Source organism: Trichechus manatus, unplaced genomic scaffold (assembly GCF_000243295.1).
Source record: "Trichechus manatus latirostris isolate Lorelei unplaced genomic scaffold, TriManLat1.0 scaffold00060, whole genome shotgun sequence".
Lineage (NCBI taxonomy): Eukaryota > Metazoa > Chordata > Mammalia > Sirenia > Trichechidae > Trichechus > Trichechus manatus.
Window position 1 is genome coordinate 12,263,827 of NW_004443996.1, and position 18,929 is coordinate 12,282,755.

General features: G+C 39.1%; 1 protein-coding gene across 3 annotated transcripts; it reads right to left on the minus strand.

The window, feature by feature from the left end:
- Window positions 1–585: 585 nt before the first annotated feature.
- Window positions 586–18,081, minus strand: P2RY10 (P2Y receptor family member 10). Of its 3 annotated transcripts, XM_023733612.1 has the most exons (4): window positions 17,908–18,081; window positions 6,598–6,636; window positions 5,941–6,006; window positions 586–5,285 (listed from the first exon to the last, which is right to left on the minus strand). In XM_023733612.1, the coding sequence occupies exons 3-4, from the start codon at window positions 5,958–5,960 to the stop codon at window positions 4,250–4,252; spliced, it is 1,056 nt and encodes a 351-aa protein (XP_023589380.1). In that variant the 5' UTR covers window positions 5,961–6,006; window positions 6,598–6,636; window positions 17,908–18,081; the 3' UTR covers window positions 586–4,249. The 3 variants fall into 3 exon arrangements, with proteins under 3 accessions (XP_023589380.1, XP_023589379.1, XP_004378947.1); XM_023733611.1 differs by lacking the exon at window positions 6,598–6,636 and having other exon boundaries at window positions 17,908–18,080; XM_004378890.2 differs by lacking the exons at window positions 5,941–6,006; window positions 6,598–6,636 and having other exon boundaries at window positions 17,908–18,064.
- Window positions 18,082–18,929: the final 848 nt, after the last annotated feature.

The window sequence follows — 18,929 nt, forward strand, 5'->3', positions numbered from 1 at the left end:
TCTTTATTTAGTGACAACTTGAAGAACTTCCACCCTGCAAGGCCCAACTCAAATACAATTTCTTAAGTCATGGAAATCCCTGTGCCCCCTCCTCCTGCAACTCCAAAAAATCAGGAATTATGCTAATATATGTTAACAGTTCCTGGAATTTTGCTACCTTCTTTCTTCTTAGTACCCAATTTGAAATCCAACTTCTGTAAAACAAATTGTTCCCTAATTTATCAACTCTGCATATATAGTTTACTTGGACAAAGGAACACTTATATGAAAAATGGAAACTTATTTTCTGTTCCCGAAGCAAAATTGTGGTTTATCAGTAAAACACTAGGGCTCCAAAGTATGTTAATTATTCAATGCTAGTAAATTTGGGACTTCTGGAGGTTAATAAACTCAGGGTCTTGGAGGATAGTAGTATGCTTGTACTTGGAATCACATATTGCAGTCATAATGTACTTAAAAACACAGTATTAACTCTAGATAGTTAATATGCCACCCATAATACTTACTATTGAAAAGTAAATTAAACCTACAGGAATGTGGTTTAAAATTTTCATTTACAAGCAGCAATCTTACTTTTATGGTGGGTTATATTCCTGGAAAATATACAAAAAGATATAAAGAGTATTAAAAAGGAATAAGACTTTGACAATTAAAGAGATCAACTATTTATTAAGAGTGAGAGAGAAAGAGACATTTGCAAACAGGTAGTCAGTTTTAGAGAAAGTGTTGGGACTATTGCAAAGTGGTTTTTTGTTTATATGCCTTTTACAATTTTATGATAAAAGAAAGAATACACAGTTGGTTCTTTGAAGGTTATACAGTAATGTAGAAGAACAAATCACATAGAAAACATAAAATCCTAGAGATACGGGTCTTAGAAAAAAGAAACATTTAAGTTAAACATCTACTATTACTTCAGTGTGAGCAAGGTCCTTGGGGAAACAAGAAGGGACATTCCTGAGGGATTAATGAGGTCTGTTTGCAGAGATACAGTTAATGATAAGACACCCAGAAGTCTTAGAGTGTTGTCTAGGCTTCTGGGGGTTGTTTAATTTTAACAGGAGACACTGATTTTCTCATAGAAGCAATTTTACAATAAAGGGTTTTATTTTTAAACAAGTCTGATGCTCAATATTTTTATAGAAATGATTACATACTCCATAAGAATAATCTATTAAATCAATGATAAATGCTATACCTATATTCTGCGCTAGTATATAAAGCTTTTTAAAGGTAAACAGCATATCCAATCGCACATAAACTGCCTTTGTCATATAAATTATGTATAAAGTTATTATATTCCGCAAAATTCCTTCCCATTTTTACCAAAACCACTAGAAGGTGAAAAAGTCTTTCATCAGAGCTGTGGGATTCTGAAAGTTTTCTAGATGGATTTTGACAGGTGTCTTTGAAAGATTTGGGGGCAACTTGAGGGTTTTTTAGTGACTTTTTGAAAAACTGATTCAAGGATATATGGTTTTCTGTCCTCTTTGTTTCACATTACGTTCCTGTAGTAAGCATAGGGATGACTGTTCAAATTTTTGTTCATTGTCATACTTTAAAGCAGTTTCACTCATTTCTTGGGCTGCAATCTCATCAGTCCAAGTATTATCATTTCTGCCCCGCCCCCCTCCCCGGCATTAAGTAAGGCAGTCCAGCCTTTAAAATTCAAGAACTAACCCATTTCTTGCTTGAATGTTTTTATCCTTTTCTTTCTCACCATATTAGGGATTTACAATCGTTAACCTGACTATTTCAGGCCCAAGAGATGGAGTCACATCAGCAAACCAAAACTTAGCTTATAATGCCTAACCTTCCCAAAAGCCAATACCCAAGTCAATCGACTCTCCCAGAAAAGGAAACCCAAGCTAACCAATCAGGACTCGCCTGTTCAGTTTAACCTAGTTCAAAATTAACACTTAATCCCAAATAAAGAAAGAAAATGCCCAATAGCCAATCTGAAATTTGCCCACTATAACTTCCTATACTGTCTGTGCCTGCAAAACCCTTCCACTTTGTACCACTCTTCAGAGATCTAGTCTGACTTCCAGACCAGAACCCCCTACCCCAACTCATGAACTGCAAATAAAGTTTATGAGTTTGTACACGAATTTAATCTTGTGGAAATTTTATTTTTAACAGATGTAAGAAAAAAAACCCAAAGATTCTGGTTTATTGATGGCCAAAGTGAATGCCTAAAGCCAAGCCCCACTGCTGTTGAGTGGATTCCAACTCACAGCGACCCTATAGTACAGCGTAGAACTGCCCCATAGGGTTTCCAAGGCTGTAAATATTTATGGAAGGAGACTGCCACATCGTTCTTCCACAGAGTGTCTGGTGGGTTCCAACCCCTGACCTTTTGGTTAACAGCCGAGTACTTTAACCGCTGCACCACCAGGACTCCTTCAAAGTGAAAGGCACATAATTTAATTTGCCAGTTAATCCACAAATCATGTGCTTGATGCCCTACTTCTTGCCAATCCCTTGAAAAAAGGGCGTATGAGTGTGACTATCGAGAACTGAGGCTACTTTTCTCCACAAACATAGCAGCAGGATACGTAGTTCCAAACTGGTCTCTTTCAAAGTCATCTCCTTAGGGTGGGATTGTCTACACAGTCATTCTGTCAATGCTGCCATTAATTCCAAGCACGTCTGAAAACCTTTTTTAGACATTTCCTTCAGATCCAGGTTAATAAAGAAAGCACAAGAAAACCAGTTTTGTTATTTTATAGTTACGGAACCTTTTCCCTTACCAGAAATCTTCTTATTTTTTTTCTCCTTCTTTTTTCATTTGTCTCTCTTCCTAGTCCATAGCCAGTCTACTCAAATGGGTATTCTGAGTACCACTACTTCCTTTCTCCTTACTGCACACCAGTATCTATGCTCTTTAAATTGCAGGCATAAAAGATGAAGAGTAATGGACTGAGCTTCATAAATGCCAACCTCAGAAGCTGAGGATCACTTATATTCAAATTCTCCTTATGGCTCTGAAACAATGGCCATAATCTTTGTAAAAAATGATGATAATAAAATTTCCAGAAGGATTTTTTAATAAGCACAGATATAGTAAACCTTAAAGAGTATGGCTAGCTTCCCCCCCCCAAAAAAAATCTAAATTTTACAAAATGTTCATCTCTCAGCTTTCCAATTTTCTTTTTTTTCATCCATTTATAGGGCTTGTATATCATGCATTAAGCCTTAAATTATACTTTGTAAGAAATAATAAGCTATTTCAGGCTGTTATAACCCATATCATCAGCACTCTATAGATTGAGTCTGTACTAGGACATCCCAACTAATTATCATGTAATACCTTGAAAATTGAGCCTGACACGATAATAGCCCACAGCCTTTTCAGATAATCCCAGGCAAATTGTGCTGAAATGGTCTTGGTTTTATGTGACCTAGCTTTAATATGTGTCTTCACCATTCAAGTAAAGTTTAGAATTGATCTAGTAAATGTAACAACACAAAAAGAGGAAACAATTTAAGCAGATTCAGTGTATACTGGACAAATTTTGGCTCACCATTGTTTATTCCAAGTCAAGTTGCTTAAACTTTCTGAGGTTTCACTTATTCATTTATAATGGAAACCTCCACAAGTTTATTAGGGGGGCCAAATGAGATGCTATATGAGAAATTACCTAAAACCGTGGTAACTCAGAACACATTAGACATCCAATGCGTTTTAAATGAATGAATAAATTCTCATACCCTTTCTTCAGTAACAGGTTTGAGGTCTTGAACTTCATGCACACATTTGCCTCAACGCTTTACTCCTCCCTGCTGGTGCATTTATCTCTTAGAAATACTATAGATTTTTACTCTCATTCAGAAATGTCTTCATATAAAAGAGAGATTTACTTACTTTTACATGTTGGAAAAGATTCATGTATTTATTGTATTTTATTAACAACAACATTTACTGAAAAATGCTCAAAATAAAATATCCCATCTCTATTTAATTGGAAACATTTGTAAAAATTTGATCACGGTCTCTTAAATAATAAAATGCCTTGAATTTCGAAAGAGGAAACAAGCAAATCCCATATTCCCTTCCTGTCTCACATTTTCCACACTCTGTTTTCACGATCACACCCTTGTGACCACAACTATCACACAAGAAAACACCTATTTCTGTTATTTCCCAAAGTTCAATTAAAGAAGTTGTCTGACTAGTCATTCTGTCCTTTGGAACAAGTCAAGGAATGTGGGTAAACAAAGTCATAACTGAGGAATTACTTTATTTTTAGCTAATCATTGATGAACCACTCTCCCTGCTCATGAGGCGGGAACGGGTCACAGAGCTGCTATGGCGGGATAGTTGATCACGAAACTCTGAGGCCATGAAGTAATAGAGAATAGGATCCAAGAGGCAGCAGAGACTTGCAAGACACAGACTAAAAGGATGGAAATACAGTGTGCTTCGGACAATGAGACAACTGCTAATGATGCTTTCCTTTACCATGGTGTAAAAAATAAAGTTAATATGATACGGAGTGAAGCAGATGAAGAAGACTGCAGCACACATGAAAACCATCCGCAGTGCTTTCTGCCTCTCACTGACTCCTTGGAAAGCCTTTGGTGGCTGTCTCAGGGATGTAGTTGTTTTCCAGGTACACCATGCGATGATGACCACTGGGATCACAAATCCTGTCAGCTCAGCAACTGTAATCATCCCGACCAAAGCCACTGCATTCATTTGCTTGTAACCCAGATCAGCAAAGCAGGACTCGGTTTTGTTGGCCAAGCCTGAATTTCTCAGGATAGGAAATGGCAAACAAGCAGTACCCACAACAATCCATATAGCAGCACTGATGCCCACATCATACCTACGCTTCCAGTCTCTGGCCTTGAAGGGCTTGAGGAGAAAGAAGCACCTCTGAAGGCTGATGCACGTCAGGAAGCAAATGCTGGCATACATGTTGAGATATTTCAGGTAGAAGCACAGCAGGCAAAGGGCTCTCTGGAAAGGCCAGTGGTGGCTGATGTAATAGTAAATCCGGAGGGGTAAGGACAGCACATGAGCAAGGTCAGCCACAGAGAGATTGATCATGAAAATGATGGCTTTATTTTTCTTGCTGATGAAGCGGCATAGAACCCACAAGGCCACACTGTTAGCCAGAAGACCGGGGATGAATATGAGGATATAGGTGGTTGCATAGAGCGAGTACTGAAATGTCACATTAAGGGAAATGCAGCCAGTTTCAGCATTGCTGGTGCTGTTGCTATTCATCTTGAATATTTCAGTATATTCATCAAGGTAAACCACGGCGTTATGATACCTGCCCAAAACAAAGGAAAAAACAAAAGAGTATAATGATTAACTAGTTATTTAGCTAACCATCAGCTCTTCATTTTATACTTACAGAGATATAGGATATTAGAATTAGAAGAGACCTGTTTACAAATGTGGAAGCAGAGGTTCATGGAAACTGTACTACTGGTCCAAGGTCACCCAATGAGTCAGTTATGGAGCCATGGAATTGCCCTCCAAGTGCCCTCCCAGATTTTCTAAATTGTTCTTGGGGGCAAGGGTGTCCTGAAATATTCAGTCTGTTGTTTCTGCCACATTCAAAAGGGTGTGTATATCATCTCTGGCATTTGAGTCTATTTCCTTTACCTCCAAATTTGTCTTGCCTCAGGCCTGGCCAGAGTGAATACTGCCCACTCATCCTCAATTTCAGTGGTAGAAATTCAACTAGGTCACCTTGCCTCTTCTTTGTCTGTCACCTCACTCATTGTGTCTTATCTTCCTGCCTTGGTTCCCCAACACTTGGAAAATGGCCTTGCCTCCTCGAGCCAGCATGCCAGTGTCCTAGCTGATTTTTAGGGCTTGGGAATGTGGTTTCCCTATTATTCTGTCACAGTAGCTGGTGACTCTGAGGTTCTCATGCACTTTGTCTCTCTCCTTTGTCTTTGGTACCATTCCACATTTACCTGAAAAACTTCTGTAGCATATGGATTCATTCAGAAGCTGAACTGGGATATCCTTCCTTATGTAACCTGGAGGGGAAAAGACCAATTCTCCCTTTAAAAGTAATTCTGTGCTGGTGTGGTGCCATGGGTATGTCAGGATTATCCAACGGTCACAACGAACATTGTTTAGGGCATCAGCAAAACAAGACCACCAAAACTATTTTTTGGAAACAATTAACATATAATGCTTGTCTTTTGTTAATTAGTTATCATTACGAGAAAATCTTTTTTTGGACTTTCTTAATCATACTCTCTGCTTTAGTATGGTTTTTATTATGTATTGTTTGTGGGATATGGGTAGTATACGGTAATCTTTAGGGCTTTCCAAGGTCTGACCATGGAGTTGCATAGGCTGCCTACAGGTAAGAATAACAAATAATCAAAAGACTTATTGTTTTACTTTAATTCTCTGATAAGAACCCTTGGAAATAATCTGATTCAACCCCTTCATGAAACAGGTAGAAAAATCAAGGCCCAGAGAGAAGAGTTTATTAAAGCCACACATCTATTAAATGGAAGATCTGGGACTTCAAAAGTGAGGGCAAGGTGCTTAATCTTCATACCCGCCCTGCTCCCCACCATTCGTTTTCCTATACAAAACAAGTTTTACAAACATACCTTATATCCATATCATGGGAATGTTTATTGCACTTAGAGCTAGAAATGGAAGAAGTAAAGCAGTGAGTTTGTTTCTCAAGTGGGATAAGAGTTTTTGTTGTTGTTGTTATTGTTTTGTGTTTGTTTTGTTTTTCACAATTACAAAAACAAGAGTGGTCTGGTTTTAGTTTCTCCTCATAAGTAGCAGAGTAGCTTCCTACTTCATTTTCAGTCCTGCTCCAGGAGATTTTTTGTTGTTGTTGGGTGCCGTTAAGTAAATTCTGACTCATAGTGACTGTATGTGCCAGAGTGGAACTGCCCCATAGGGTTTTCTCAGCTATAATCTTTACAGAAGTAATCACCATGTCTTTCTCCCACAGGGCCTCTGGGTGGGTTCAAACCACCAACCTGTAGTTTAGCAGCCAAGCACTTAACCATTGTGCCATCAGGGCTCCAGGAAATAGAGATGTGATAAAAGAACAAAACTCCAAGTGGTGAAAGAGGGCTGATGTTATAAACTACTATTTCTCTTATGTTCAGTCCTCCCCCCCACTTGGCCTATCATGTGTTGTATGCCCTAAAGAACCATACAGTAATCTTTTGCATATCTGTATAACTTAGGGCCAGAGTGAGGGGGTAGAGGGTACTCAAGTTGGAAAAGTAGGGAATAATTATCATTTTGTGACTATCTATTCTGTATCCCCTGGTGGCACAGTGGTTAAGAGTTCAGCTGATAACCAAAAGGTTGGCAGTTCAAATCCACCAGCCGCTCCTTGGAAACACTATGGAGCAGTTCTACTCTATCCTATAGGGTTACTATGACTCAGAATCAACTTTTTTTTTTTGTTTTTTTTTTGTTTTTTTTTGGATTATGTATCCCCAAATTTGCAATGGGAGCTTTCCCGTGCATTATCTAGTTTAATTCTCACAACTACCCTAAGAGGTAAGTATTATTATTGCCTTTATAGTATAGATGAGGAAACTTCTCACCATGGCCTAAAGGTTATGTTGTTCTTTTCCTCATTCTCAGCTAAACTGAGATGCTTTCAGTTTCTATAACAAGCCAAGTGTTTTTCCTCACAAATACCTTGTTATAGATTGAATTGTGTCCCTCCAAAGCATGTGTCAACTTGGCTAGATCATAATTTACAGTATTGTGTGTTTGTCCTCCATTTTGTGATCTGATGTAATTATCCTCCATTTTGCAATATGTTGTAAATCCTAGCCTTTATGCCTGTGGTTATGGTCCCATTTGGGAGTGAGTTGTCCATTATGTTAATGAGGCAAGATTAGAGTGGGCTGTATCTTGAGTCTGCATTACTAGAGGGTGTGACTCAAGTCAACATCCTTATCCCAGTCACCACCCTTATTCAAGTCACAGCTTACTTGAGTCACACCTTTTATCTTACAAGAGGTAAAACGTGAGAGAAGCAAGAAGAGATAGGGACCTTAATATCACCAAGAAGAAGAGACGGGAGTGGAGAGTATCTTTTGTGTTAAGAACCTTCTATAACCAAGAGACAGAGAGAGAGTTGTAACACTGAAGACAGTGAGAAGCAGCCACAGAAATGGCAGCAGCAGAATCAGGAGACCGGCATGAGACAGCGTGGGAGCCGACCCACAGAGCGACAGAGTGCCTTCAGGCAGGAGGCTTCCTGGAAGAGTGGGGTGCCTCTGGGCACTTATCAGCGGAGCTAAAGAGCTTTGTAACACTTCCCCAAGAAGGACAAGAGGCTGGGCCTTGGGGCCAAGGGTCAGAGAGAGGCCTGCCAGTGGAAAGAGCTGAGTAGAGGCTGTCCTGATTGACATGGATGTTCTTCCAGATCCAACAGGAAAAGAAAGACTTCCCCATAAGCCAGCACTCTAAATTCAGACTTCCAGCCTTCTAAACTGTGATACAATAAATTTCTATTTGTTAAAGCCATCCGCTTGTGGTATTTATGTTATAGCAGCACTAGATAACTAAGACAGGCCTCTGCATATGTTGTTCCCTTTGTCTAGAATTCTATTCCTCCAGATATGCACATTTCTGACTCATTTTAAACTCAGTTTATGATCAGAGAGACCTTTCCTGCCAATTCTAACTAGGTGATTCTATAGGTAATTACCTATTCTCATACTCTATTCTTTCCCTTTGTAGCATCTACATTTGTAATATAGATGCTTGTTTACATGTTTATTGGTTATCTCACCTACTCTGTTAATAGCTTCATTAGTGTCATAACAAGACACCAATGTCATAACATCTGATTTGTTCATCATCATATAGCCATGACCTAGCCTGCTAGCTAGTAAGGACTCAAAAATATTTGTATAATTGGATTGAATTGTATCACAATGGTTCAAAGCCCTTTTTAAAAAGCATTAAAGCAAAAATGCAAGCTGTGATATCTCAACTAATACATTTCTGCTGCCAGCTGTTTCCTTGAAATTCTGCCTTCTGATCTGGGCTATTAGCATCAATATTCCCTGTGCCTTCCCTTTTCAACTCAGAAGGATAACGCCTGGAAAGACCTGAGAGAAGAACAAAGCAGTGCGGTTAGAAATCACAGGTGGTCAGACATATCCTGTGGATAGAAACAAGCATAACCTAAGTTCTCAGAGTATTATCAACACTATTATCTGGAGCTCAGGAAGAGAGGAGTCTTTGTGATCTGCTTTCAAAGGCATCTCAATTTTTCAATTTTATTGGTTGTGGTCCTGCAAAGGGTTATACCTACATAATATAATCAGCAAATGATTTCATACCCACCCATGTGTGGGAACTGAAATGGGGGTAAGAAGGCTGCATATGTAGTTCCCAAAGCTGTCTATGCCTATAAAGTAAACAAAAAGGGAAAAATAAACCTGTCAATTTGCTTTTTTCCATTGATTTTTTGAAATCCTGACTGCCTTGGAGGCCATCATTCAATCAACATATATTTAATAAGTCCTGTACTATGAGCCCTGTAGTAGGTTCTGTGGAGAATATAGACTCATAAGCCATGGTCTTTGTCCCTGACAAGCTTCTGGTCTGGTGGGAGAATTTTTAAAATATCCAAAAACACCATCAGTGCATGCTAAGAACTGAGGAAATGGTGTAGAAAGTGATGAGAACCCCTCATGTTAGCACAGCTTCATCCCTGTGAGGTAAACAGGACAGGTACCAGTAATACCCCTACCATATTTTTAGTTGATAAAGAGATGTATTCAGGAAACATTCAGTGCCTTGTTCAAGGTCACAGTGTTAGGATATGGTGGAATTAGAACTAGAAGCCAGGTTTGTTGGCCTCTTATTCAATGTTCTTTTCTCTATCAAATTCTGAGAGAAAGAGCACTTTGAGTTAGAGAAGGTGGTACTTCCTTTTTCCAGTACTTTCCGAATTTGTACTCTTCATCAATTCCTGTTGTCTCAGATGGTTTTCTTTCTCTAACATTATGATTACTGAGCTCCACTGTAAGCTGCACCATACTAACTTGTACCATACACTCCTAGAGACCTAACATTTCTAGATTTCTCCATTTCTCCTAGTCTAACTCAACAAACCTCCTTCATCTCACTTCCTCTCCTAACCAGCTTAGATTAAACAGTTGTTAAAATTGACCACTCTCAGACAAGAATCCTCAGCTTCCTTGCACCTCATTCTTCTGCTACACCAGCCTGGCAAAACACTAACCTCAGACCAATTCCACAGTCCTCTTTCTTTCCTACTACTTAAACTGCTGGAAGACACTAGTAAAAATACGAAGGTATTCTGGATTGGCACAACTACAAATTTATGATTTCCAGCCTAAGAGATTTTTTGCCCCATCCTCTTTTTGCAAACCTCTGCTTAGCATCTTCTTCTATTCCCATGGTAGCTATTCTGTACCTGCACATTTCTACTAAAGCTTCCTCCTGTTTCCTGCTCTCCCATCCCAGACCTTTCTCAGCAGACACGTCTTACCTTACAGAGAAAATTGAGGTTATTGGATGAGAAGCAACTCAACTTCATCCCTTGCACCCTCCCAACACACATATAATCAGTTGCATTCTTATTACTTCCCAACATAGCTGCCCTTTCAGTTCAGGATGAATTCCTGTACTCTTAATCCCATCTCTTCTTATCTCCCTCAGGATTCTCTTTCATTAATTGTTCCCTTTCACTCCTAGATCATCATGTTCTCCTCCACTCTCAGCTATATCTATGTCATCAAGTCTCTCTAACCTCCCAGATAATTCTTCTCTAGCACTTTATTCTAACTCTTTGTCACTTTCCTTCTTTTCTTAAATAAAATTTTCACAAGAGTTGTTTACACCAACTGTTTCCTTTTCCTCACTTTATATCCATTCTTCCCTGCCCTTCAAGATAGAATAAATATCCCCAATGACCTCACTGAAACTGCTTTGGCAAAGGTCACATGTGACCATCATGTTGCTAAATGATGCAGGACTTCTCTGCTGCCTTGGAAACTTTCTGACACTCTCCTCCCTTGGCTTCCAAAGCACAATTCTTTCTTGGTTCTCCTCTTTACTATCTGTGCATTCATTCTGAGTCTATTCTGTGGCTTCTTTTTGCTTTGTTTATTCTTTAAATGTTGATTTTTCTCTAGGTTTGTATCTTCTCTTCTTATTCAGCATACTCTTCCTGAGTAATGTTACCTAATTTCATGGATTCAATTACCACCCATATCCTGATGACTCTCACATGTATATATCCAGACCTGACTTCTCTCCAGATATTAAAGCTATATGTTCAACTTCGACCTGATATTTTCCATTTGAATGTCTCCAAACCAATACCCATTGCTGTTGAGTCAATTCCAACTCATAGCGACCCTATAGGACAGAGTAGAACGGCTCTCACAGGGTTTCCAAGGAGTGGCTGGTGGATTCGAACTCTGACCTTTTGGTTAGCAGCCTAGCTCTTAACCACTGCACCACCAGGACTTCTGAATGCCTCCAAAGCAGCCTAAAGCATTTCACAATGAATATGTTCAAAACTAAACTCTTCTTAGGAGTCCCTTGGTGGTGTAAATGGTTAAGTGCTGGAGTACTAGCCGAAAGGTTGGCAGGTCAAACCCACCCAGAGGCATCTTGGAAGACAGATCTGCTTCTGCTTTTGAAAGATCACAGCTTTGAAAACCCTACAGAGCAGTTCTACTCTGCACACATGAGGTCACCTTGAGTTGAAATTTACTAGACGACAACTAACAACAACAAACTCATCATACTCCCTGAACTTTACTTATCCACCATTGTCTATCCAGTTCAAGAGCCAGAATCCTTAGAATAATCCTAGACCCTTTCTCTTTAATCCAATCAACCACAAAATTCTCTCTTAGCTATGGCTCCCCTATATCAGGCTTCCATCTTGTCATCTCCCCATACCTGGATTTTTAAAACACTTAGTAAATGATCTACTTGCCTGGAGAATTACCTTCTTAAAGTCTATTCTCTAACATGCTACCAAAGTTATGTAATAAAAACCCTTATCTGGGCACCCATATCACCATGCGGATTACTTTAACGCTACTTTCACTACATTATATTAAATGTTTGCATTTATGTCTCTATTTCTAACTAATATATCAGAACATAGCAAGAGTTCCTGGCACATAGTAGTTATTCAGTTAATATTTTTAACTCAACAAATATTCTGCCTTATTACAACTCTTTTATTGTTTAACTATTTGTGAATCTCTCTACACTTGGTTGTAAACCTTGTGAAGTCAGGGACCATGTCCTAAATTTCTTTCTCTCTCTCTCTCTCTAATTCTAGAATGAGGCTGAACATATTAAAACAACTGATGTTAACTGGCCTATGTAGGGATTAATCCTAAGGACTTAACTTCACTGATGTTGCATAACCAACTCAGCTAACCAAGGGAAAAGAGGCAATAAGGGCCAGACAAAATTATAACTTGTGAAAATGTGACATCCTCAGTTCTACACTTCAGCCCCTAGCTCTGTAGTTGTGAACCACTCAGCTAGCGTTACAGCAGAATTCCTGATGAATTCCTAAGAATATCAGTCTTACAGAAGTAAATTCCTCTTGGTTCCCCCAGTTTAGGACACTCTGTCCAGGGTACACACTGCCTACTCCAAGGGTCACACTGTGGGGAGTGATGCCTCTTCTTTTGAAAGAGGAGTCTGCTGACAGGAGCGAAACCTTGAAGGGAATAACTACTACAGAGTTCTAATCTAATAATTACAGAGCAGAAAATCAGTCACCAGCTGTGAGTTAACAAGATTCACTTTCAACATCTGGCTCTAAGCATGTTCCTGACCAAAACTGTATCAAACTCCTTTCTCCCTGAAGCCCATCTCAGAGATCAATATTTTATTCCTCTCATAAGATCCCATCTTAACTCTCATCTTTTCCCTGCACTGGGCAACTCTACTCTGAGTTACCCATCATGTATTAGGGTAGAGTTCTATCAAAGGCAGGGACCTTTTTGGAACTTTGCTTATGAACTCAAACCATAATAGATCTGTGGATAGAAGTACTGGAACAATCTATAACAGGAGTGAGATGAACAGGACAAGCCTTTTTGTGGGATGGGGAAGACTCAAAAGCAGTAGGACATATGGAAAAAAATAATGGATTTGGTGCCAACAGACTTGGTTTCTAATACTAACACTTTGTGTTGCCCTGAATAAGCCCTTTCCCTTTTGTGTATTTCAGTTTTCTCATTATTAAAATAAGACAATTTGAGCTGGATGATCTTTAAAACTCCCTTCCAGCTCTAACTTGCCAGGACTTTATAGGCATTGTCCCTCTCAATACCTGCCCCTAACTAATACCACCAGCACTGCCACTGCCACCCTTAATGCTAACACAGCTACCACCTCAATCTATCTGCTAATTTACATTTTACAGAGCATTATTACACCAATATTCACAGTTAATAATTATTAAAAATATATATTGTGAATAATCATGTCAGGGGATATTATCCTCATTCTACAGATGAGGAAACTGGGGCTCAAAGAAGTGATCTCATTCACCTGAAGATGCAAAATTAGCAAGTGACAGGGACAGGAGCATGGAATTTAAGCTTTTGGCATCAAGATGACTGCTCTTTCCCTAGTGCCGACTCTACAAACCTCCACCCTCTCAATAAAACCCAGAAAACCAAACCCATTGCTGTTGAATCAATTTCGACTCATAGCAACCCTATAGGACACAGTAGAACTGCCCCATAGGGTTTCCAAGGAGCAGCTGGTGGATTTGAACTGCCAACCTTTTGGTTAGCAGCCGAGCTCTTAACCACTGTGCCACCAGAGCTCTGTATTAACACCACTAAGCGAGCATGTTTATCGACTTTACCTCTCCTATTTTCTTTGAAGATAGGGACAACTGTGGGATTGTCATCTTGAGGAGAAGGAGAAATAAAATAGGGAAAGGGAGCTTATAACGAAACTTCCCACTCTCCAGGGGACAGCCTTTATAGGCCATTGGGAATTTTGCTTTGCCTTATCTTACCTTTATCTTTTTTAACCTCTAAAGTCTCACGTGAATTGCCCCTGCCAGTATGAATCCTATAAGCCTGGTGTCCTTTATTCAATCTCTCACAACTAGAGCTAAAGAAGAGCCGCTGGGATTGAAAACTGTTATTTCCTGAATTAACTAAAATCAACTCCAGATAACACTGCTTGACATCAGAAATGCAGAGATTTGGTTATATTCTACAAGTTTAGACATTTTTTCTGTAAATGAGAGAAAGTAAAAATTATATATCTTTAAAATGAATTAAAGAAATTAGTTCATCCATGAACTAGCATATTAGAGTTTGAATTTGAACTTCCGTGTGTTAATCTTAGTTGAATTTTTCATCATTTAGGAAGGAGGCATAATTAGATATCATTTTTTGCATTTGGTGCAGTAATTTGTTGGTGGAAAAAGTCAAAATCTTTGGGCAAACATGGGGTTATATCTTAACTCAGTTATTGGCTGTCTAACCTGAAACAGGAGCCCTGATGGTGCAGTGGTTAAGTGCTCGGCTGCTAACTGAAAGGTTGGCGATTCAAACCCACCAGCCACTCTGCAGGAGAAAGACGTGGCAGTCTTCTTCCATAAAAATTACAGCTTTGTAAACCCTATGGTGCATTTATACTCTGTCCTACAGGATCTCTATGAGTCGGAATTGATTCGATGGCAGTGGGTTTGGTTTTAGCCTGAAACAACTCACTTCATATCTCTGAGTTTCAGTTTCTTCATCTATAAAATAAGGATACTAGTGCCTGAAACATAGATTGTTGTGAAGATTAAATGGGAAAAGTGTGTGAAAGTACCTATTTTCATGTCTGGTACACAACAGACATTCAATAAATGTCAGTGAATTTCCCCTTTACATGTACACAGAGTGATCTCTGAGGACTTTGGTTAGATCCTGTACTTTTCTGGGTTTAGAAAATCCCTAAAGAGTATAGTTGTGAGCTGGATAGAAGGTCTAGAGCAGTAATCTTAAAGTTGGAGTGTGAAAAACATATGTTACTTAAAAAAACACTTACTCTTTATCATAATAAATTTATCTGGAGAGCAAAAGGTAATTATTATCCTTATAATACAAATGTCTGAGTGCACAGATCTATAAAATCTTCTTGGCTGTTGAGCACACAGTACTTGAAAAATCTCAGTGTGATGTGGTAGGTCTTTCTTGGGGTCCAGGGCCTGGTTCCTAGTGAGGCAAGTCCACAATAACCTTCTAGTGAGATTTTTATATTTCTCAAAGGGAACATTAGTTTTAAAAGATTAAGAAATAAAAATTGAGAGACATATCATAGTGGAAATCAGATTTCGGAAATTTTTCCCTTGGTTGTTGTCTGTGTTTTATCATTTGAGAAAAAGAAAAACAAAAAGGAAATTACTTACAAAACATTTGCCTGTGGCCTAAAAGTTAAAGTTCTTGTAATAACATAATCTGGAAGAAACATAATGGTCCTTTGCAAAGGTTACTGGATTACCCCGGAAACTTGGATTCTATTTCCAGAAAGTACCCTCTAACTAGATTTGCTTACTAATGGCACCATTATTCATGACTTAGTGATACGTAACATTTCTGAGGTATGTAGCAGCCTAAAGTCAAATCATTGTATTTCTAATAATGAAATTAGATATCATCTATTCCAAGCCCCCCCTTTTATAAAAGGTGAGAAGATCGAGACCCGGAGAAATAAAGTGACTTGCCCAATGCCACACAGGGAGTCACTGAGATAGAACACAGACTTCTTGACATCCTGTCTATTTTTCTGTCTACTTTATTACTCTGCTTTTGATGCATGTGAACTGATACTAGATGAAAATTTCCCTGTAAAATATCCTTATCTGGCGTATAAGCAGACCTTTAGGCCAATAGTGTTTAAATGAACCTTAATTCCTTGCCAGCCATACCTACTACACTGACTGATAGAACTCTTAGAAGGGGTGGTTCCAAAACAGACAGCCTCTATCCTCTTTGCTAAAAGGTCCCTGGGTGGTACAAAATGTTTGTGCTTGACTATTAATAGAAAGGTTGGCAGTTTGAACCCACGTAGCAGTGTCACAGAAGAAAGGCCTGGTGATCTGCTTCTATAAAGATTACAGCCAAGAAAACGCTTTGGAGCTCAGTTCTAGTCTATAACACACGCGATCACCATGAGTTGGAATTGACTTGACGGCAATGGGTAATCCTCTTTGCTAGAGCCATGACAGAGAACTGCCCTGCCTCTTAAGACCTCAAATGTCTTACTTCAAACACTACTGATCACTGAAGACCTCAAATGACTCACTTCAAACACTACTGATCACTGAAGACGCCCCAAATGACCCAGAAATATGCTCATTCATTTGGAATCCGATGATCCACCACTGCTAGGATATGAGCAGTCTGTACAATTTGAACTCAACAACTTTCCCAGTTGAGCTCAAAACAGAACTCCCTTTGACCAAAGAAGGAACCATGTTAAACAGGGACATTGCAAAGACAATCACCCCAAATTAATGACTCAATTCTAAGTATACTTCAGGTCTTTTTCTGCTACAACGTACTTGCATGTCACCTACTTTCAGCAGTGAATAATTTTACTGTGTCACAATTGCTGAGGAATAAACTTCCAATTAGTAAAACAGGCAATAACTCTCTGCATTCATTTGAACAACCAAAAAAACATTTTTACTTGCAGGATCCTTGGAACTGAGGCTACTTCCCCTCCCAAAGCACAACAAAACCTGTTATCATTCTATCCATACTGATCCTGATGCCAACTGGCTTGGCACAGTACACCTTCAGGGACTCCCCAACTAGCAGTCTCTTTTTCACTCATTCATCTTGGCTCCGAACAAGAGAGATGTAAGCACTCAGACTAATAAGAGCAATAATCACTGAAAAGATAGGTGTCATTTTTGCTGTTATTGTTGACTCTGCTGTCTAGTGGGGATGATTTGGATCAAAAAGTAGCTTTCAAAGGATCAAAAAACTCTTCTGAGCAGACTCTGAAATAATTTCAATAGAGCTTGTCATCCAAGATATTTTCTCCTTTTCTAAACTAAAAACCGGCCAGGACATAAATACATTTATACTATTCTCTGGGAGATGCAGACTGCTATAGGGGAAAGGATGCTTTAGTCAGTAGACACAGGCTCCCAAACTGGATGATGTGATCCTAAGTGTCTTCCCTGCACTGGCTCTCAGTTTCCCCATCTGTATTGTAAGGGATTTGTATCTTTTAAGAGCCCTTTCAGCTCCAAAAATCTATGCTCTGGCTTTCATTCTGTTTCTCCTGGAAGAACTTAACATCTGTCTCTGTATCACTGAAAACTAAACTCTTCAAAGCAAGGAGCTGATACATAAAAACATTTGTTTATTATACGGCTAGATGAACTACACACAGCAGAAATTGAGTGTAAAATATCATTTTTCTTTTCCAGGTAACCAAGATAAAGCACAAACATTTTCATGTTTCCTTTTCTCCTCCACAAACACAAAGTTTAATCTACCTGAAATGTGTAAAAAAAAAAATCCTCTTTTTCTAACCGAATATACCAAGTTGTCCCAATGAGTCTCATTGAGGACACTCTTTTCTAAACACTTTGTGTTATCTTCCCTGGTCCCACCCTACAAAGAACCCCCAGAAAAGAGGGAGCTGTATCACAGACTCCATACTACTGGTCTAATGGTGGGGACTGATGGCATTAACCTTAAGTTTGGATCTGGTCAGACTCAAGGGAAATTATATTTGCCCCTGTTGTAAAAAGTCTGAGATGAGAAACAAGAGACCATTTTCATTTCAGACACCAACCCCACAACAGCCGATATCTTGGATCTTCATGTCCCCACCAATCCTCCCACATGGAACCACCAATTCCCAGGTGCTAAACTGTAACTTACCTTGGAATTCAGCCAGGATTAGCACTCTTGTTCTTTTGCAGGGAGCTAGGGGTAAAAACGCCTAACTCTGGGTGGCAAGGATCCTGCTGATAACTGACAAATTTGTTGTTGAAAGAGGAAGTTGAGTACGTTCAGTGTCTCACCACAGAAACTTGACTTCGACAGAAAAGAAGGTAAGTCCCTTGAGCAGATGACGCCACCTTAGTGTTATTTCTTTTTTCTTTTTTTTAGTTTATTTCATTGGTGCAGAGAAATTCAAAGGGCAGGCTATGCGCATACTCAGTGACTGCATACTAACTTTCTTCACTGCTCCCTACCCTTTCTCCTTCGACTATAGGCCACATGCCTGTCTGTCTCACTAGATTCCAGTAGGCTCCGTGGCAAGATGGATTTTCAAGTAAAATCTGATGAGAGTTTACCTCTGAACAAGAAAGCTGCAGCTTCTTCAAGACCTAAGGGCAAAGGTTAAGAAATCTCAAGAATACAAGTCAGAAATAAAAGCAGTAGGACTACCTTTACTTAAGCTCTTCCCTCCATCTGGAGTGCCCGTTCCTCAACCTCCTCACCTCAAGATTCACAATTTAATGTGTACTTTGGTTATTTTTGTACATTTTTTATCCCCTACTACAGTGTAAATTGAGGGCAAAAATAATGTCTGACTCATCTCTGTATTCTCAAATAGTTCAACACAAGGCATTTTCATAAACGTTTGTTGAATGAATATGTGAGGAAATGAATGAATAAATGAATGTTTAAAGAATACTTGAATAAATAAATGAACAATGTTGTTTACACAGTCTCCCGCCAGTATTCTAGGATTCTGATCTTTATGTACAATGTCTATGGGGTCTTCACAAGTCTGAAAATAAAGGAGGATAATACATTTAGAGACTGTAGTCTCAACCAAACCAGATAATACTTCTGAGAGAGAAGGCTTACAAAGCAGCACAAACCTTTGTGGCACATAAGAGAACTGCACTCAGAACCCAGAGCTTAAAGCTACAAAGAATCTTCTGAGTAAT

What these genes read in the sequence shown, in the direction of transcription:
- P2RY10 (XM_023733612.1), bottom strand. Translation starts at nt 5,960, where the DNA reads ATGCTACAGAAGTTTTTCAG. An exon ending in ATGCTACAGAAGTTTTTCAG is followed by an intron (nt 5,286 to 5,940) that starts GTAAATGTGGAA and finishes TGTTTTGGGCAG; the next exon opens with GTATCATAACGCCGTGGTTT.